The 16,859-nt window shown below is 51.1% G+C and overlaps 1 protein-coding gene across 1 annotated transcript in view; it reads right to left on the reverse strand.

Moving 5' to 3' along the window:
- Positions 1 to 1,844: 1,844 nt before the first annotated feature.
- Positions 1,845 to 16,859, reverse strand: part of LOC116448925 (IQCJ-SCHIP1 readthrough transcript protein) — an 86,872-nt gene continuing 71,857 nt past the window's right edge. The window contains exons 7-12 of the mRNA XM_032119985.1: positions 7,412 to 7,530; positions 5,232 to 5,349; positions 4,487 to 4,684; positions 3,787 to 3,910; positions 3,461 to 3,554; positions 1,845 to 2,473 (exon numbers count right to left, since the gene is read on the reverse strand). Coding sequence (XP_031975876.1) covers positions 2,422 to 2,473; positions 3,461 to 3,554; positions 3,787 to 3,910; positions 4,487 to 4,684; positions 5,232 to 5,349; positions 7,412 to 7,530 — 705 coding nt within the window. The 3' untranslated portion in view covers positions 1,845 to 2,421. The remainder of the gene's footprint in view (positions 2,474 to 3,460; positions 3,555 to 3,786; positions 3,911 to 4,486; positions 4,685 to 5,231; positions 5,350 to 7,411; positions 7,531 to 16,859) is intronic.

The following is a 16,859-nucleotide window of genomic DNA, read 5'->3' on the forward strand; positions in this document are numbered from 1 at the left end:
GGGGTTTGTGGGATCTCCATTCCCACAGCAGGAAGCAGGGCTGGGAGGTGTTTTTGCTGCCTCAGCCAGGTGGTTTTGGTGAGTTTTGGAGGTGCTTTTCCTACAGCAAAAAGGAAAACAATTCCCAGCTGGAGGATCCACCACCTGTGGGAGACAGTTTACGTTTTTCTGGGAATCAAAATCCCACCCAGGAGGATGCAGGAGGCTCCAAGCAGGACCGAGACCCAGGAATAAACCACAAAACCAAAATCTTGCTCAGAAACCACACCAGACCCTTCTCTTTTGGAAATATCCTTTAATCCATCAGTTCCAGCTTTGCCCCCGTCCACAGCACCCCTCAGAACGTGGGACACGGAGCCAAGGAGACCCAGAACAGGATTTTTTTCCAGGGAAAACCCAATCCCCCAGGACAGGAGGGGGAGAACCAGCAGAGGGTGAGTAGAAGGACAAATTCTCTCCAGCAAGTCAAAGGTACTTAGCAAGGGAATGGAATTCCAGCCTTCCCGGATGCCTCATCCCGGTGCTCCGGAGCTGGATGGTGCCAGGGGGAGCTGTGGGATTCCCCAGGAGCAGCCAGGGGCTTTCTTGATTATTTTTCTAATTTTTTATTCTTTTTAAAATTTTTTTTCCTTAAAGCTGAGAGCGAACTTTGTGTGTTTGGGGCTTTTCATGCTTTAAATACAGCAGGAGGCAGCTCCTCCCTGAGACCCAGAGCTGCTTCCGAGGGAGGCAGTGGACCCACGGAGAGGTTTTGGGGTCAGACACTGCAAATTTGGGGTTTTGGAGAGAAAATTCAAACCCAGCAGCTCTCCCCACATGCAGGAAGCCACCCAAGGGCTGCAGGGAAACCAACACCCCACATTTCTGTGTGTTTTCTGCACAGATTTAAAAGTGAGGAAGAAAAGGGTTGATGTGGATGTGGGCTGCAGGTGTGGGCTCCTAATCCATCCTTCTGCTCCCTGATCCCACTCAGGGCACACTGCCCAGCAAGAACACGGGATCCCATCCCCGTGGGAGCTGTGGGACAGGGAATAGCACTGGAAAAGCCTTGGGAAAGGCAGAACAGCCCTAAATTAAACCAACCCCCCATCCCAGCCCCCCAAACCCCTCCAGGGCTGCTTCGAGCCCTGCCCTTTCCGGGGAAAAAAGGGGGAGGAAAAGTCCTTTAATAAAAAAAAAAAGTCCTTTAATAAAAGACATTCCTGGCAGGGGATGAAGTTGGAATGCAGCTGAGGCTTTCTGCAAACACCCTGAGTAAGTCACCAGGCAGAGCCTTGGCTGGGATGGATTTGCCCCCAAGGAAAGGAGAATTAAAAGGTAAAAAGCTGCTGGGAGCACCAGGCTGGGGCTTTGGAAGGGCTGGCTGGGTTTTTCCAGCTTTGGAATCCAATAAAGGAGGGGTGGAGATGGACTCATTTTGTGCCAGTGTCCCCTCTCCTACGGCCAGCACTCAGCTCTGAGCCTTCCCCAAAGGCAGAGTGACGGATTCCACGTTTAATCCATTTAATGTGCTGCCTGGTTTTTAACATAGATTACTCTTTTTCTTTCTAAAATTTCATTTAAATGTTCAGCCCAGACAATAAAATATAAAAAAATACCCACCTGGGCTGTGTGTCTGCTGCTTCCAACCATCACAGATTTGGAGCTCAGTGTTACAGAAGAATCTTTGAAGTCCATGTGATACGGAATTCGGAACTTCCAAACAAATAACTCTGCAAAAACTCTCTCTTCTCTCAGTTTGATGTGATCAGCAAGGCCAAAAAAAAAAAAAAAAAAGCCTCTTTCTGGTGATGATAAATTGCACATTTTGTTGGAGGATCCACCAGCAACAAAGAGACGTGGCATAGGAAACAATGGTGGTAATTTTTATTTTACAGCTTTATACAGAAAACTTCCAACTCTCTGCACCCCACCGAGTGTTAATAGCACACCTAAAAATGAATGTCAGGTAGTCAACATTCCCAAAAGGTCGAGAACTGAGTAAAATGTACAGATTACTGAAAGCTACGACGTCACTACGAGGCAGGCATGGATTTTTTGTTGACTTGAATAGCACCGTCAAGAACAGGTTCTTTATTTGAGAACTACAGTGAAGAATAAAAAAGTAGTCAATGGTAAAATATCATCCAACCCAAAAAAATCTCTAAACAACCAAAAAATAAAGTTAAACTACCCTCTCTTCTCGCCCATGATTTATAATGTTATAAGTACTGTACAATTCTCTTTGTTTCTGTAATAATATTATTATTATTATTATTATTAAAATGCCTGATATTTAGTGGCACGAGTAAAAAAATTAAAATAAATTAAGAAGCAGAGGCCAATCACCGGACAGAAAGCTTCGGACATGGTCAATGAGCAACACTGGAATTCTGGAATTCCCTGGACGCAGACAGAGGCAGGAGGAGGGCGCTCCGGGGTTCACTTGGCTGGCATCTTCTCTGCCATGTGCTTCTGCTGGCTCTCGGCGTGTCTGGGGACAGGGAGGGGCTGTTATTCCCCGTGCCAAGGAAAAGATGGAAAACCCAACCCATCTGCTCCAGCACCGAGCTGGGAATTGTGTTTTCCCAAGGAAAACACGAAGTTTTCCGGATCTCTGCCGGGGCTCCTTCCTGGCAGGAGGGTGGGTGAAGGGCCAGGCCTTTGGGTTTCTCCAAACCCCAAAGTGGTTTGGGGCAGCTGGGATTTTTCCCTTCCTTCCCACAGGGATGGCCAACACCTCTACCCCAAAAAAAAAGAGGGATGGGAACAGCCAGTGCCCCACCATTCCCAAAAAATGCCATTTATGAATTGCAGGGAGGAAGCAAAGCACTTCCCAAAACACAGGAGGAGATCCCAGGATATGAGGTGGCACTGACACAGCTCCAGCTCCCATCCCAAACTTCCCCCTCACCACTTGCTCTTCATTTTTTTTCTGAGCTTTAATGCTTCAGTCTGGAATCACAGTCCTGGTGTGCTGATGCTACCCAGGGCCTCTTCTTTCCCAGCTCCTTTCATTCCACACCTTTACACTTCTGAATAAAATACTCAGAATATTTTGGAACACTTTCTATTTCAGAAGCGCATCCCCAGTCATCCCAAAGAAAAATGCTTCCTGAGCCTTGCTGCCAGAGGATGGAGTCCTTTAGGGAACCTGCCCATATCCTGCAAGGCTTTTTGTTTTAGCAGTTATTAAATATTAATATTTAAGTGGTTCCAAAGTTCTCCCCCTTGTCCAGCCCTCCTGATGGCAAAGACAGATCTCTGTCCAGCCTGGCCTTGGACACTGCCAGGGATCCAGGGACAGCCACAGCTTCTCTGGGAAATCCATTCCAGGGCCTCCCCACCCTCTCAGGGAACAATTCCTTCCCAATATCCTGGATGGCAAAAGCTTTAGTCCCAGAATTCTGCTGGAAGAAAAGCCCCACACGCTGCTGATGGTAAATGGGGAGCTGTGAGGGGAGAGAAATTCCTGCTTCACCTGGTGAGATCCTCGATGTCCACCAGCATGGCATCCTGCTCCGTGTGCAGCTCGTCCCGGATCAGCAGCAGCTGCACCAGCTCCTCGTTCAAGCCTGCTCCAGGGAGAAATGGGGTGAGTTTGGGATGTCCTGGGGGGACCCCAGGTTGGGATTTTCCCCACCAAGTGCCACATCCACAGGGCTTTTAAATCTCTGCGGGGTTGGGGACTCCATCACTGCCCAGGGCTGCACAGCCCTTTCCACTGAAAATATTTACATTTATCCCAGAGAACTGCTCTTAATTAAAGGAGACTGACCCCAGAATAATTAAGCAATTACCACTTACTTTCTATCTGTGAGTGAAGGTCATTGACTATCACCTGTAGCTGCCCGATGGTCATGTCCCTTAGGTCAGTGGGTTTTAAACTTCTCTTCATCAGGCATTCACTGATATGAGGCATATGTGGCAGCTGGAAAGAAATATTCACTATTTTACTGCTTCCTTCCAATATTTTAGTGTTTCCTTCCAGCATTTTACTGTTTTCTTCCAATTATTTCTATTTTTGAGCATTTTGTCCCCTCAGTTTTGCATCCCCCCCTCACAAACAGGCAGCAACGACTCCACCAAATGGAGGCCAAGCATCAACACAACACTGGGCCCAAGGCAACTAGGATCAGGAATGTTTGATGGAATGGGGGGTGAGGGTGATGGTGACAGCCCTGGATGAAGGCAGGAGTGCTCAGGGATGGGATGGGATGGGATGGGATGGGATGGGATGGGATGGGATGGGATGGGATGGGATGGGATGGGATGGGATGGGATGAACAGACTCCAGCTCAGAGGATGAGCGGCCTCAAGGCAGCACCAACCTCCAGCATCCCATTCCCTGCACCCATCCTGCTCCCACAACTCCTTCCAGCTCCTGAGGCCAATCCCTTCTCCACCTCTCCTCCCCACGTCTCTCATCCCTGTGAGCCAGAGCCACCAGTGGTGTGGATGTCCCAGGGCTGGAGTCCCCCCTGGGGTCACCCCCGGCCCCACTCACAAGATCCGCTACGGGCGACTTCTTCCTGTTCTGCTTTTCCACCTCCACCTGCATCTTGGCCATGGGCTTTGCCATAGCCAAGGCCATCTTGGCCTCAGCCTGGAGCTTCTTTTGCCTGGTGAGGAAGTCCATGTCATCCAGGGACTCCGACTCCTCCTCCGTCGTGTCTCTGTCGGAGTAGGATGAGCTCTGCTTGCTCTGGGGAAGCAAAGAAGCCACAGCAAAGTTTGACCTATTTTTGTGCTCTTTTCTACAGAACTGTGAAGAGCATGGGTTTATTTTTTTATCTTAATCCACAAGATTATCTTTGAAAATCAGAGTGATTCCCAGATAGGGCTTCTGGGCTTTGAAGGGAAAGAGGAGCCAGCAGATCAGTAGGTGCTGAAAGGCCACACAGGTTGAGCTGGAGGGAAACACCTGGGGCTGTGGTGGTGTATCCACTAAGGAATGTCATATCCAAGCAGGAAAAGAGAGGGAAGCTGCTGGGAGCTGATACCACTTCCTTTCCATTCCCTGATTGTTCTCAGGGCCAAAAAGAAAGGCAGGAAGGCAGGAAGGCAGGAAGGAAGAAGAAGGAACCTTCATGTGAAGGTCCACAGCAGCCAGGGGTGTTTCTTATCTGTCCCTCAGCATCCCGCACTTTACTGAGGGCTGAAAATGCTGCTCTGGGGTTTAGAGTTGCTATTTTAACAGCATCAGCTTCCTCATGGATTCCCTGTGGCTTGGGTTGAGTTCCCAGACCCACCATGGGTGACAACGGCGTGTCCAGGCTGGTCTCTGTCTTGCTGTCATCGCCATCGCTGTCCTTGTCACTGCCACTGTCGTTCACAAAGCAGATCTGCAGGTTCATCCCACTCTGTAACCTGGGGGAGGACAGGGAGAGGTGGCCCCGCCGTCCCCTGGGGCTGGGGCTGCCACCAACCCCGTGCTGGGGTTCATCAGGTGACCGGTTCAGCGTGGCACTGGGAACTCAGTGTCACTTAATGCCAGGGCTGCTACCACCATCTGCTGATAAACTGCAGAATTACCCCCACACTGCAGAGGTTTTTGATTCCTTTTTATGATCATTATTTTGGAATATCATTACTCTTTTTGATTATTCAGCTCTGATTACATTAAATAAACTATGTAAAACACAACAGAAGATATGGAATGTGTTGCTATAAAAAGTGCATAAATTATTGGCAAATAAAGAATAAAAAAATTAAAGAGAAAAGTATAAAGATAGAATTAACATACATAGTAATATATATTACAAAGTATTTTGTCAGTGGTGGAAATTATTTATTCACTGTTTGTATCCCAGACACTCCTGTAACACAAGAGTTTATTCCGGTGTTTTCCAGACTCCCCTGCTCCATTGCTGGATTGGGACTGATTAACCCCACCCAAATTCCCCTCCCCAGGAATTATTTTCTCTGGATACAGTGGATCAGGGAAGGGCACCCCAGTGCAGGCTGAGAGAAGGGAAAAGCACTTCTCCAGGTGAGAGATCCCAATCCATCACCACCTGCTGGAGATGGGGAATCCTCCACATCCTGCTGCCTGTTATTCCTCATTCCCAGTGTGGTGGGAGCTTGTACTGGTCCTTAGGAACAGCAAACTCCCATTTTCCATCTATTTCTGTGGAGTTTATTAGTTACTACTACCCTAAAATAAATAGGATAAATAATTGTTTGTGGTTAAGGAGATGAGGCCCTGGCAGAGCAGCTGTGGCTGCCCCTGGATCCCTGGAATTGTTCCAGGCTGGGCTGGACAGGGCTTGGAGCAGCCTGGGATAGTGGGAAGTGTCCCTGCCCATGGATAGGGAACTGGATGAGCTTTAAGGTCCCTTCCAACCCAAGCATTCCACGATCCTGCTCTATAATTCCATACAAAAACATGGGAGCCACGTCCTGCAAAGGTTCCTGCAGGTCCTGGAACAGGGAATACTTCTCCTGGATTATAAATATTAACAAACACCAAAGCCTTCAGGCACAGCTGGCAATTTCTGGGAGCACAGCTGCCAGACCCTGATGAGCTGCGTTAATTAGAGCCGTGCTCTAATTATCAGACAGCAGCTCCTGGTTCAGCTGTAACTACACACAAAGCTGTTTTCCCTTTCACATGATCTGCAGCTCAAATTAATTCCACAACTGTACCTGTCCCCTGGAACAGCAGGATTCCTCCTGGATTCCTGCCTCCCTAAGACTCCTTTCTTCTCCCACTCCATGGCAACAGGCAGAGCTTCACTCCCAGCATGGGAGGTGTTTGATGCTTCACCCAGCTGAACACAAACAGGACTTTCTGGAGTGTATTTGATGCAAAAATCTTAAAAATCCAAGTGAGGAACCCATGAGCAGCTCCAGGGATGGAGCCATGTCTGAAGCAGAGCTTGGGGATGTGGCGGGGAGGCAGGAGGCCATGTTAGAGCTTATTTTGTCCATTCTCTGGTGCTTTCTGAGCATGAATCACAGAATCCCAGAATCATGGAGGCTGGAATTCCCAAAAGGTTTGGGTTGGAAGGGACCCTAAAGTCCATCTTATTCCACTCCCTGCCATAGGCAGGGACACCTTCCACTATCCCAGGCTGCTCCAAGCCCTGTCCAACCTGGCCTTGGATGCTTCCAGGGATCCAGGGGCAGCCACAGCTCCCCTGGGACACCTTTTCCAAATCCTGAATGAAAACCTGAAGGAAACCTCATCCAAAAAACTTCACCTCATTTCCTTTATCCCCTAAACATCCAAATACCTTTCTATCCACTTTGAAATGAGGATTTCCCCACATCATTTACGAGTATCCACATAACACACAAGTACTGCAAAGAAAACAAGGAAAACTCAGGAATATGGCTGAAAGCAAAGAGTGAGAGATGGTCCTGGGATGTTCCACCGGAGAGATCCCCCACTTTCCAGGCTGCCCTGAGGTTTTGGGCTCTGGCTTACCGGGAGGACAGGCTGGGCTTGCCGCTCTTGCTGCAGCTCGTGTAGAGCCCGGGGCCATCGTCGAAGAAACTGCCCAGAGCCAACTTCTGCCGGATGGACTCGCGCTCATTCTTCTGGGCCTGCAGGGGAGGGACAGTGAGGGATGAGCTTGGGAAGGGACAGGGAGGGATGAGTTTGGGAAGGGACAGGGAGGGATGAGTTTGGGAAGGGAGAGCGAGGGATGAGTTTGGGAAGGGACAGCGAGGGATGAGCTCTGGGAAGGGACAGGGAGGGATGAGTTTGGGAAGGGACAGGGAGGGATGAGTTTGGGAAGGGACAGGGAGGGATGAGTTTGGGAAGGGACAGCGAGGGATGAGCTCTGGGAAGGGACAGGGAGGGATGAGTTTGGGAAGGGACAGGGAAGGATGAGCTCTGGGAAGGGACAGGGAGATATGAGTGTGGGAAGGGACAGGGAGGGATGAGCTCAGGAAGGGACAGGGAGGGATGAGTTTGGTAAGGGACAGCGAGGGATGAGTTTGGAAAGGGACAGCAAGGGATGAGCTCAGGAAGGGACAGGGAGGGATGAGCTCAGGAAGGGACAGGGAGGGATGAGCTCTGGCCAGGCCAGGGCACGGGAAGGGGACGTGTCCCACCAGCCCCACCACCACACTCAGATGTTCAGCGTCTCCCAAGCATTCCACACTTGGGTGAACCACAGAGCCCATCCCAGCCGGAATCTCCAATTGCATCTCTCTCCACATGGAATCATAGAATGGTTTGGGTTCAGAAGGACCTTAAAGATCATCTGATTCCAACCCAAACTTGCTGACAGATACATCCCTATATATTCGCCAATACCTGTACCTATATCCACACACAGCCACCCCCATCAGCATCTTCCACCTCCCTGAGCAGCTTCCAATCCCACACAAATCCCTCTCCTGCCAGCGTGCCCAGGGATGGATTTTGATGGTGGTCATCAAATTATCCCTGGGTTTTAAGATGGATTTTTATATATAAATATATATATTTATATTTATGTAAATAGAAATATATTTCTATTTCTATTTATATATTTCTATTTGTAGAAATAGAAATAGATATAGAAATAGAAATAGAATGTATGGGGGGTTTAAAATAGCAATCAACACAATGATTTGAAATTAATCCCTGACCAGTAATTCTGTAATCAATGTACAGTCAATGCAAATCTCAGAGCTAGATTCAAAATCCCCCCCAGAGTCTGTCACTAATGGATCACGTGCCACCCCTGACAACAAATTCAGGAAGTTATTGATGGAAGGAACACTTGGAAGGCCTCAAACATTTAATTACAAAATAACACTTAATCCCCAATCCAGAAAACACAGCAAAAAGAAACATTGCAGGCAGGGCTGGGCTGCTTCCATGGGGTTAATTCATGGAGTTGTGCTTCCCATATCCCACCTCAGGAAAAATAAAGCACCTTTTTGTACAAAGAAGTGTCACAAAATGCAAATTATTAACCTAAAATAACTAATGATTTAATTCCAGCTCCAGTGCTGATTACACACATTATTACCCTGCCCATTAAATTGTCAATCCCTTCCCTAAATACTTCATTTACAACCTAACTCCTTTTATTTCAAATCCTTAAAATAATAAAAGAAACCCCACGACACCAAGCGGTACCAAGTTTCTGGGTTGAGCTCCAGGTCTCTGAAATTCTACCAGACCATTGCGTTTTTAGGTTTCAATAATCAATACCTCAAATACCTACATGGAGACGGATTTAGGATTAAAAATATCCAGCCCTGCTGGGCACGGCAGAACAGGGAAAAAAAAAAAAAGGAAAAATGAGGGAAAATAATTTTTAATGGATTGGAAGCAGAACAAGGGAGGTTGGTGCCAGCTCCTCGTGCTGCCCATCTCAGGATGCCCACGGCTGTGCTACTGCACCAATATTCCACCAAGCCCTGGAAATCTCCCCTTTCCCAGCTCAGATGATCCTCTCCCACATCCTCCCGTCTAAATTTGATTTTCCTTGTGCTCCAAGCGAAATCCAGCGCCCACAGCCCGTCCCCACCTCCTCCTGCCCAGCCTCCACTCCAGCTGGGACCTCTCCCTCCTCTGGCATCCCCACCTCCTCCGTGGGCACCAAAAGCTGCTCTTTTCCCATTAAAATACAGGCAGAACTGGACATTTTCCCTCCTTCCCGACAGATCTGTCTCTCCAGATCTGTTTTAATTCCGCTGTTTCCCACCAGGCCCCGCTGCTCCCAGGCTGACATCTGTACATTTAATCAATGTGCAATTTGTTTTCTCCACCAGGTCATTACTGAGGATTCTAAATAACTCCGCTCCCAGGACTGAGCTGGGAAGATCCCATTTTCCAAGGCAGGCCCAGGGTAACGACCATAAAGAAATCAAGAGTCCTATTTGTTATTATAAAATGGGGAGCAGTTACTGAGGAATAAAATACACCTGAGGGAACTGGGCTTTAGGCTTTGGATAAATTACCTGACAGCTGAAATCCGGAGCTGGGGATGGAAAAATATAAATGGAGAAGGGAAACAGCAAGGGGGGGGTTGACTATCAAATATTCTGGCTTGGTATAGAAGGAATAATGGACAAATCCTCAAAATGCAAAGGTAATTCCAAGGAAAGCATAACCCCGTGGTACTTAAATGTGTATTTTGGCACTGACTCAAAAAATAAAAGCATTTCTGCTCTGTGCAGAGTGAGGACAATTCGGTTCTCACGGTGATTTTAAACAAAAAAGCTGCTTTTGATTTTTAAGGGAAAACAGAACAATGCAGGGCGGATATTTTCCTTCTTCCCCCTGACCTTCCCGCTCGGAAGGGCAGCAGCCACCTGTGCCGGAGCCCAGGAATGAGAACACAATGTCAGGTCTGGCTGTGGCTGCTCCAGGGAAAAGGCCAACATATCCCAGAATCCTGGAATGGGTTGGGCTGGAAGGGATCCCAAAGCTCATCCCATTTCCTGTCCACGGGCAGGGACACCTCCCACTGTCCCAGGCTGCTCCCAGCCCCAATGTCCAGCCTGGCCTTGGGCACTGCCAGGGATCCAGGGGCAGCCCCAGCTGCTCTGGGAAATTCCACCCCAACCCCTCCCAGGGAACAATTCCTTCCCAACATCCCATCCATCCCTGCCCTCTGGCACTGGGAAGCCATTCCCTGTGTCCTGTCCCTCCATGCCTTGTCCCCAGTCCCTCTGCAGCTCTCCTGGAGCCCCTTTAGGCCCTGCAAGGGGCTCTGAGCTCTCCCTGGAGTTTTCCCTTCTCCAGGTGAACACCCCCAGCTCTCCCAGCCTGGCTCCAGAGGGGCTCCAGCCTTGGAACAGCTGCATGGAATCCCTCTGGACTCTCTCCAGCACCTCCACATCCTCCTGCTGGGCCTCCAGCCCTGGCGCAGCTCTGCAGGAAGGCTCTCAGGAGAGGGGAGCAGAGAGGGAGAATCCCTCCCCACACATCCTCCGGCACCAAACACTGCAGGAGCACTGGGACACCTGGCCAGGAGCACTGGGACACCTGGCCAGGAGCACTGGGACACCTGGCCAGGAGCACTGGGACACCCAGCAGGAGCACTGGGACACCTGGCCAGGAGCACTGGGACACCTGGCCAGGAGCACTGGGACACCCAGCAGGAGCACTGGGACACCTGGCCAGGAGCACTGGGACACCCAGCAGGAGCACTGGGACACCTGGCCAGGAGCACTGGGACACCTGGCCAGGAGCACTGGGACACCTGGCCAGGAGCACTGGGACACCCAGCAGGAGCACTGGGATACCTGGCCAGGAGCACTGGGACACCCAGCAGGAGCACTGGGACACCCGGCCAGGCCACCAGGGCTATTTTTGCCCAGCTCTGTCATTCCCAGCCCTGGACCAAGACTATATTTAAAGTCCCAGAGCCACAGGCAGTGCCTCGTTTTATCTCTGCCCAGCACAGGGGCTATTCTGGGATTTACACACAAATGAGAACCACAGAAAACGTGGTTTTATCTCCTTTTTTTTTTTTTCCCCCACGGGATAAAAGCAACCCCAAGTCAAACTCGTGTGTTTTGAGCCACGTCACGAATTGCTTTAAAATCCCGGGGGTTTCCAGGTAGGACAATGCCTTTGGAAACTTCTCCTGGTATTCTGTTTATCACCAGGAGATAGGGAAACAAGGAGGGAGCTAGCTTTGCTGCCCTGTGCCAGCACTTCGAAAACCATGGAGTTTCCCTTGCTGCAGCCCCCGAATCCCACCGGCCTGGGCGGGATTTGGGCAGCATTCCCGCAGCATTCCCGCGGGTCCCGCCTGGTGGCACACAAAGGCCCCTTTCTGTCCCTTTTTGTCCCTTACCTTTTTATAGCTCCCCTCCCCGGGCGGCGGGGCTGCTTTCCTGATGACGTCACCCATTCCATCATCATCCCCCTCCCGGCTCATCTCCCTCGCTCCCGGCTCCTCAGGCGGCCGCTGGATCGCTCCCGATCCCGAAGGGACATCTCAGTCCTCGCCAGCCGCCACCATGGGATGAAGGGCTCGCTCCACAGGCGCTTCCCAGGCCGGGATGCTTTTCCAGCACCTCTCTGCTCCCGGCCGTCCAAGGAGCACCTTGGTTTTCCCAAATAAAGTCAGGGAGCCCCAGGCAGCGGAGGCTCGGCGGGGCTGGGAAGCCGCGTCCTTCTGCAGCCACTGCCAGCGCCGGATAAAAATAACCCCGAGCCTGCACAAGGGCAGGAAAAATCCCGGTGTCTGGTGTCAAAATCCCGGCCTGGCAGCGCTGCCCGCCCGGAGCAAGGGGCTTTCTCCTGGGGCTTTTCCCCAGGGAAGGTATCCCGGTGAATTCCCAGCCATGGCTGGGGGTCCCGGTCCACCCGTCACAGGAGGGGCAGCGATGGGAACCACGAGACGGAATTTTCGCTCCACGCAAACCCCACCAGCAAGGACCCCACGGAGCTCTTTCCTGGCTAAATCGGCTTTTGCAGGTGCAAAAAAAATCCTCAATTTCTTGGAATTAAATACCTGTGGGTGTGCAGAGCCTGGGGATCCCCAAAAACTCCGGCTCTGGCTCCTGGGGGGACTGGCAGCCCCCAAATCTGGAGCTTCCAGCTCCTGCCTCCAGCATTCCTGCCTGGAGATCCGGGCTTCCCAACGCCGCCACCGACCTCCTCCCACACAAATCCCAGTGGGAAAGGTTTGTCGGGATCAGCTGCAGGGAGAGGCAGAGCACAGCTCAGGGCAGGCATTCCCAAAAGGAATCCTTAGGAAAATGGAATTATGCCACAGTTTTTCCTCACAACCTGGCACAGCAGCAAGAAAAATCCTGATTTTTGGTGGAACAGTACAGATAAATAATTTTAATTGCCCTACAACATTTAATGAGATATCCAAGCCATGACAACATCATTCCACCCCAAATGCAAAGTCCAGCTAAATTCCCAGCTCTAACAACACCCAAATGATGCATCCCAGCACAAATCTACTCCGAATTATCAGGGAAAAACCAGCAACAATAGATGTTCAATTCCACTCTTGTCCCTGGATCGTGCTTTGCAACTGTAATTCCCAAATGAAACAAAGTCATTCTCTGGATATTTCCTTATTTTCAGTTCCCCTCCGCCGCTGACTCATTGTGTCTTTTCCTGCTGTTGCTAAATCCACTTCCTCTCCCGGATGGGGATGGATCCTGACACAATAAATCCCAAATAAATAAATCATGGCACAGCCCCAGGGGAGCATGTGGTGGCCAGGAGCCCCGGGCCGGGGCTGAGCCTGGGATTTGTCACTCGAGTCCCCTCCCGGTTTGTGACAACCCCGCATCACCCTGTCCTCATCCATCGGGGACGTCCCCACGTCCCCTCCCTGGCTGGGCTGCGGTGCCCACCCCTGCAAAGTGACACCAGAGCCACCCCCAAGGGGAGGAAGTGACACAACCCTGAAGCCAGAAATAGAAATAAATATATTCAACCCTTGTCACCCACAGTTTTCAGGATGTTTTGTCCGCCATCCCAGCTCTCAGGCCAGCTCACCTCTGCCCTGCCCTCCTGAGAAGCGCCAGGACTCTGCAGAAGGGCATTCCCAGAACTGATCCCAGTCTCCAGGGAAAACCCTGCATCCAGGAGCTATTCCAGGCCACGGGAGAAACCCCAGACCTGGCTGAGAAGCACCCCTGGAACCACGGCTGGGGGCACATTTGGGGCCCTCCTCAGAGCCAGCACCTGCTCCCTTGGGATGGGCACCTCCGTGCTGGAAAAGGCCGATTTAAATGCGGGATATCCAAAGGGAAAGGGATTTGGGGATTCTCTCAGCGCAGGGACCAAACCCTTTGGTGTTCAGCTGCTTCCCCAGGGGCTGCCTGACCCACAGCCACCATTGCCCTCTGCCTGGAACATCCCCAAAAAGGGCTCCATGCTGGCATCAGTGCCCAAGGAATGCAGATCCCACTGTCCTCTCCATGGGCGCAGCTCCTGCAGCAGCCGCCGGCGATGCCAGAGGGGGAAGAGCCTGATTTCCTTTTTCCAGCACGAAGGGAAAGCTCAGAGCAGCAAAATCTGGAGCAGGTCAGCTGGGGGGTTCCTGGGATGGGAGCACACGGAGCCAGCGCCGCCAGGAACGCCGGGATGGGCATGGAAGTGCTTAAATCATCCCTAAGTGATGCGAGGAAATAGGGCACAGCCAGTTTGGGGTGCTCAGAGCACGCCCCGATGGCTCGAGGACAAGAAAGCAGCAAAATTCTCCTTTCCTGAGTGTAAAAGCATTGCTGGGGTCAGTGACATCCCCCCAGGGCTGGGGTGTGCTCCAGAGGGGAGGAATCCCCCCTTCCTGCTGGGATCAGCTCCCAAACACCACTGGATCCCAAGGGAGGAGAGGAAGCCCCTGAGTTCCCAGCAGAGATCAAGGAAAGCCCTCCAAGCTGCCCAAATCGTGTTCGTGGCCATGGAGCACCCAGGACAGAGGGTGGAGGTAAATTCCAGGATTATGGAATCTCAAGTTGCCAGAACTACCAGGAGAGACTCTTTACAAGAGCACGGGGAGACAGGACAGGGGGAAATGGTTTTAAACTGAAAGAGAGCAGGGATAGATGGGATACTGGGAATAAATTCCTCCCTGGGAGGGCGGTGGGGCCCTGGAATGGAATTCCCAGAGCAGCTGTGGCTGCCCCTGGATCCGTGGAAGCATCCAAGGCCAGGCTGGATGGGGCTTGGAGCAGCCTGGGACAGTGGGAAGTGTCCCTGCCCGTGGGGATGGGCTTTAAGGCCCCTTTCAATCCAAACTATTCTGGGATTCTGCGATTCCATTCCACAAAACCTTGATTTTATTGCAAATCTTGGAATAAACCTCTCCCACCCGTCCCTTCTCAACACAAGGCACCTGTAAGTCTATAAAATTCCGGGATGAGCTGGCCCAAGGCCTCCCTCTGGTGATGCTTCCCTGAGCTTTAGCACACTCCAAGTGCTTTTCCACCACTTGGCAGAGCCTTTTTTTGGGATCTGTGTCCAAACAAGGCCCCAGAGCTCCCTGACAAAGGCTCTGTTCTATTGTCACTGCCGTGGATGTGGGGCAGTGGCACGGAGCTGTACCAGGCTGCAGCCTCTCTCCACGGGCAAGGGGCCAGGCCAGCAGCTCTCCAGCTTTTCCACACTGGATTTTCATGGAATCTGGGGTTTTCCCCAAGGCCTGTCCCTCGGGGTTATATTTTGCCACCAGAATTTGCACTCACTTTAAAGAAAAGGATGACGACAGCTGATTTCTGGACCCTCCAAACCCCTCCTGAGATCAAACCAAAGAAACCTCATAAAGTCTCCAATTCTTTTGGTTCTTTTTTTTTTATTTTTTTTTAATGAGCACTCTGCATTTTAAGCCTGTGAATTTTATGGATTAATTCCATTATGCTTCAGTGGGATCCTGGGAGGGGTGGGGGGCACCCAGCCTTGCCCAGTCCATCCCTGGGGCTTCCAGTCTGATCCAGAGTGGCACCAGCACCTTCCCAACCCACAGGAACACCAGCACCTCCCTGCCACAGGGTTACCCAACAGATCCCTCTCAAAAACAGACAGACAAAGTCAATCCCAATAGCTGGACACATCTCACATCCCAGGAAAACCCACAGATCCAAGCAGGATCAACCACACCCCCTGCCCCACCTCAGAGACAATTTCTAAGCCAATAAAATCTCTTTTCTCCTCAGATCTCTTTTCCTTCTTAATTTTCCTCGCACGTGTGGAGCCTGGAACCATCTCCAGAGCGACCCTGCTGCCAGCAGATAGCTCAGCTCGTGCCTGGTGCCAAAACACGGAGCCAAATCCCGTTCCCAGGGGCAACTGGGAGGCTCCTGCCTCAGGCACGGGCACTGGGTGCCCCTGCCTTCTCTGCTTTCAGTCGGGAATTTAAAAATCTATGATTCAGACACATCAGCCACTTGCACAGTGATGGCAAAAAACCATGGATGGAGCCAGGAGGAGGCTGAGGAGCCCAGCTCTGCTCCATGGACCCGCTGAAAATGCAGATTTACAAAGCAAACCGGAGGCCTGGCTGAGGCGGAGGGCCAGTAAAGCCCAGCTGAACCACGCAGCAGAATAAAACCTTTATTTCTGGGCTAAAGCCTGGATTTGCACGCTGGATTTTTATTCCATGTGGGCTCAGGAGCTCACGAAACATCGTTCAGTGGGCACCAGCCAAGGTTCTCTGGGTCAGACTGCAGGAGGAATTACAGAGCCCTGCATGAAATGTTCGATATAGGGAAATAAACTGGAATAAATAGGAAAAGAAACAAAACTAAGGGGAAAATCCATGGCATGGATCAGCATCCAGCCTGATTCCAGGATGCATCCGTGGAAAAGACAACAGATGCTGGGACCTCCAGACCATGGAGGATCCGGCCTAAATTCAAGGAATTCACCAGACTCAGCCACATCCGAACCCCAGCAGAGCCCAGGGCCACCTGCATTTCCCAGCCCATTTCTGGGGGAATCAGGGATGTGAGGCAAGGAATGGCACACGACAGGAATTTCCTCCTCTTCCTCAGCACCTGCCCCATTCCCAGCTCCCTCCCTGCCACGGATTTGGTGGCCCAGCCGAGACCTGGGCACGTCAGAGTTTTTCTGCCAGAATCCTTCAAAACAAACCCCTTTTCAAGTTTTCCCAGGCGCTGGCTTGTTCCTCTCTTTGATTTATTTTTAGTTTCTTTAACAGCTCCAAAAAAGGGGTGTGAGGAGGGAGCAGAGCAGATTAAACACTGCCACCCCCTCCCGCGGGCAGCCACCAAAATCCCATCATTGCTGCCTTCCATTGCTGATCCCAAACCCCGGGACTGCCATCCACAAAAGGATTAAAGCTCGGCCTTCGGGTTAATGGGGTTGCGAGGGGGCTGGGGTTGCTCTTAATCTCTGCAGCGCCCTAGAAAGGTTTGGGAACAGAGTTAAATTGAAAAGATGTTTCCCTGGATGGTTTTTTTTTCTTAGGATTTGCGTGGTTTCTGGCTGG

Source organism: Corvus moneduloides, chromosome 10 (assembly GCF_009650955.1).
Source record: "Corvus moneduloides isolate bCorMon1 chromosome 10, bCorMon1.pri, whole genome shotgun sequence".
Lineage (NCBI taxonomy): Eukaryota > Metazoa > Chordata > Aves > Passeriformes > Corvidae > Corvus > Corvus moneduloides.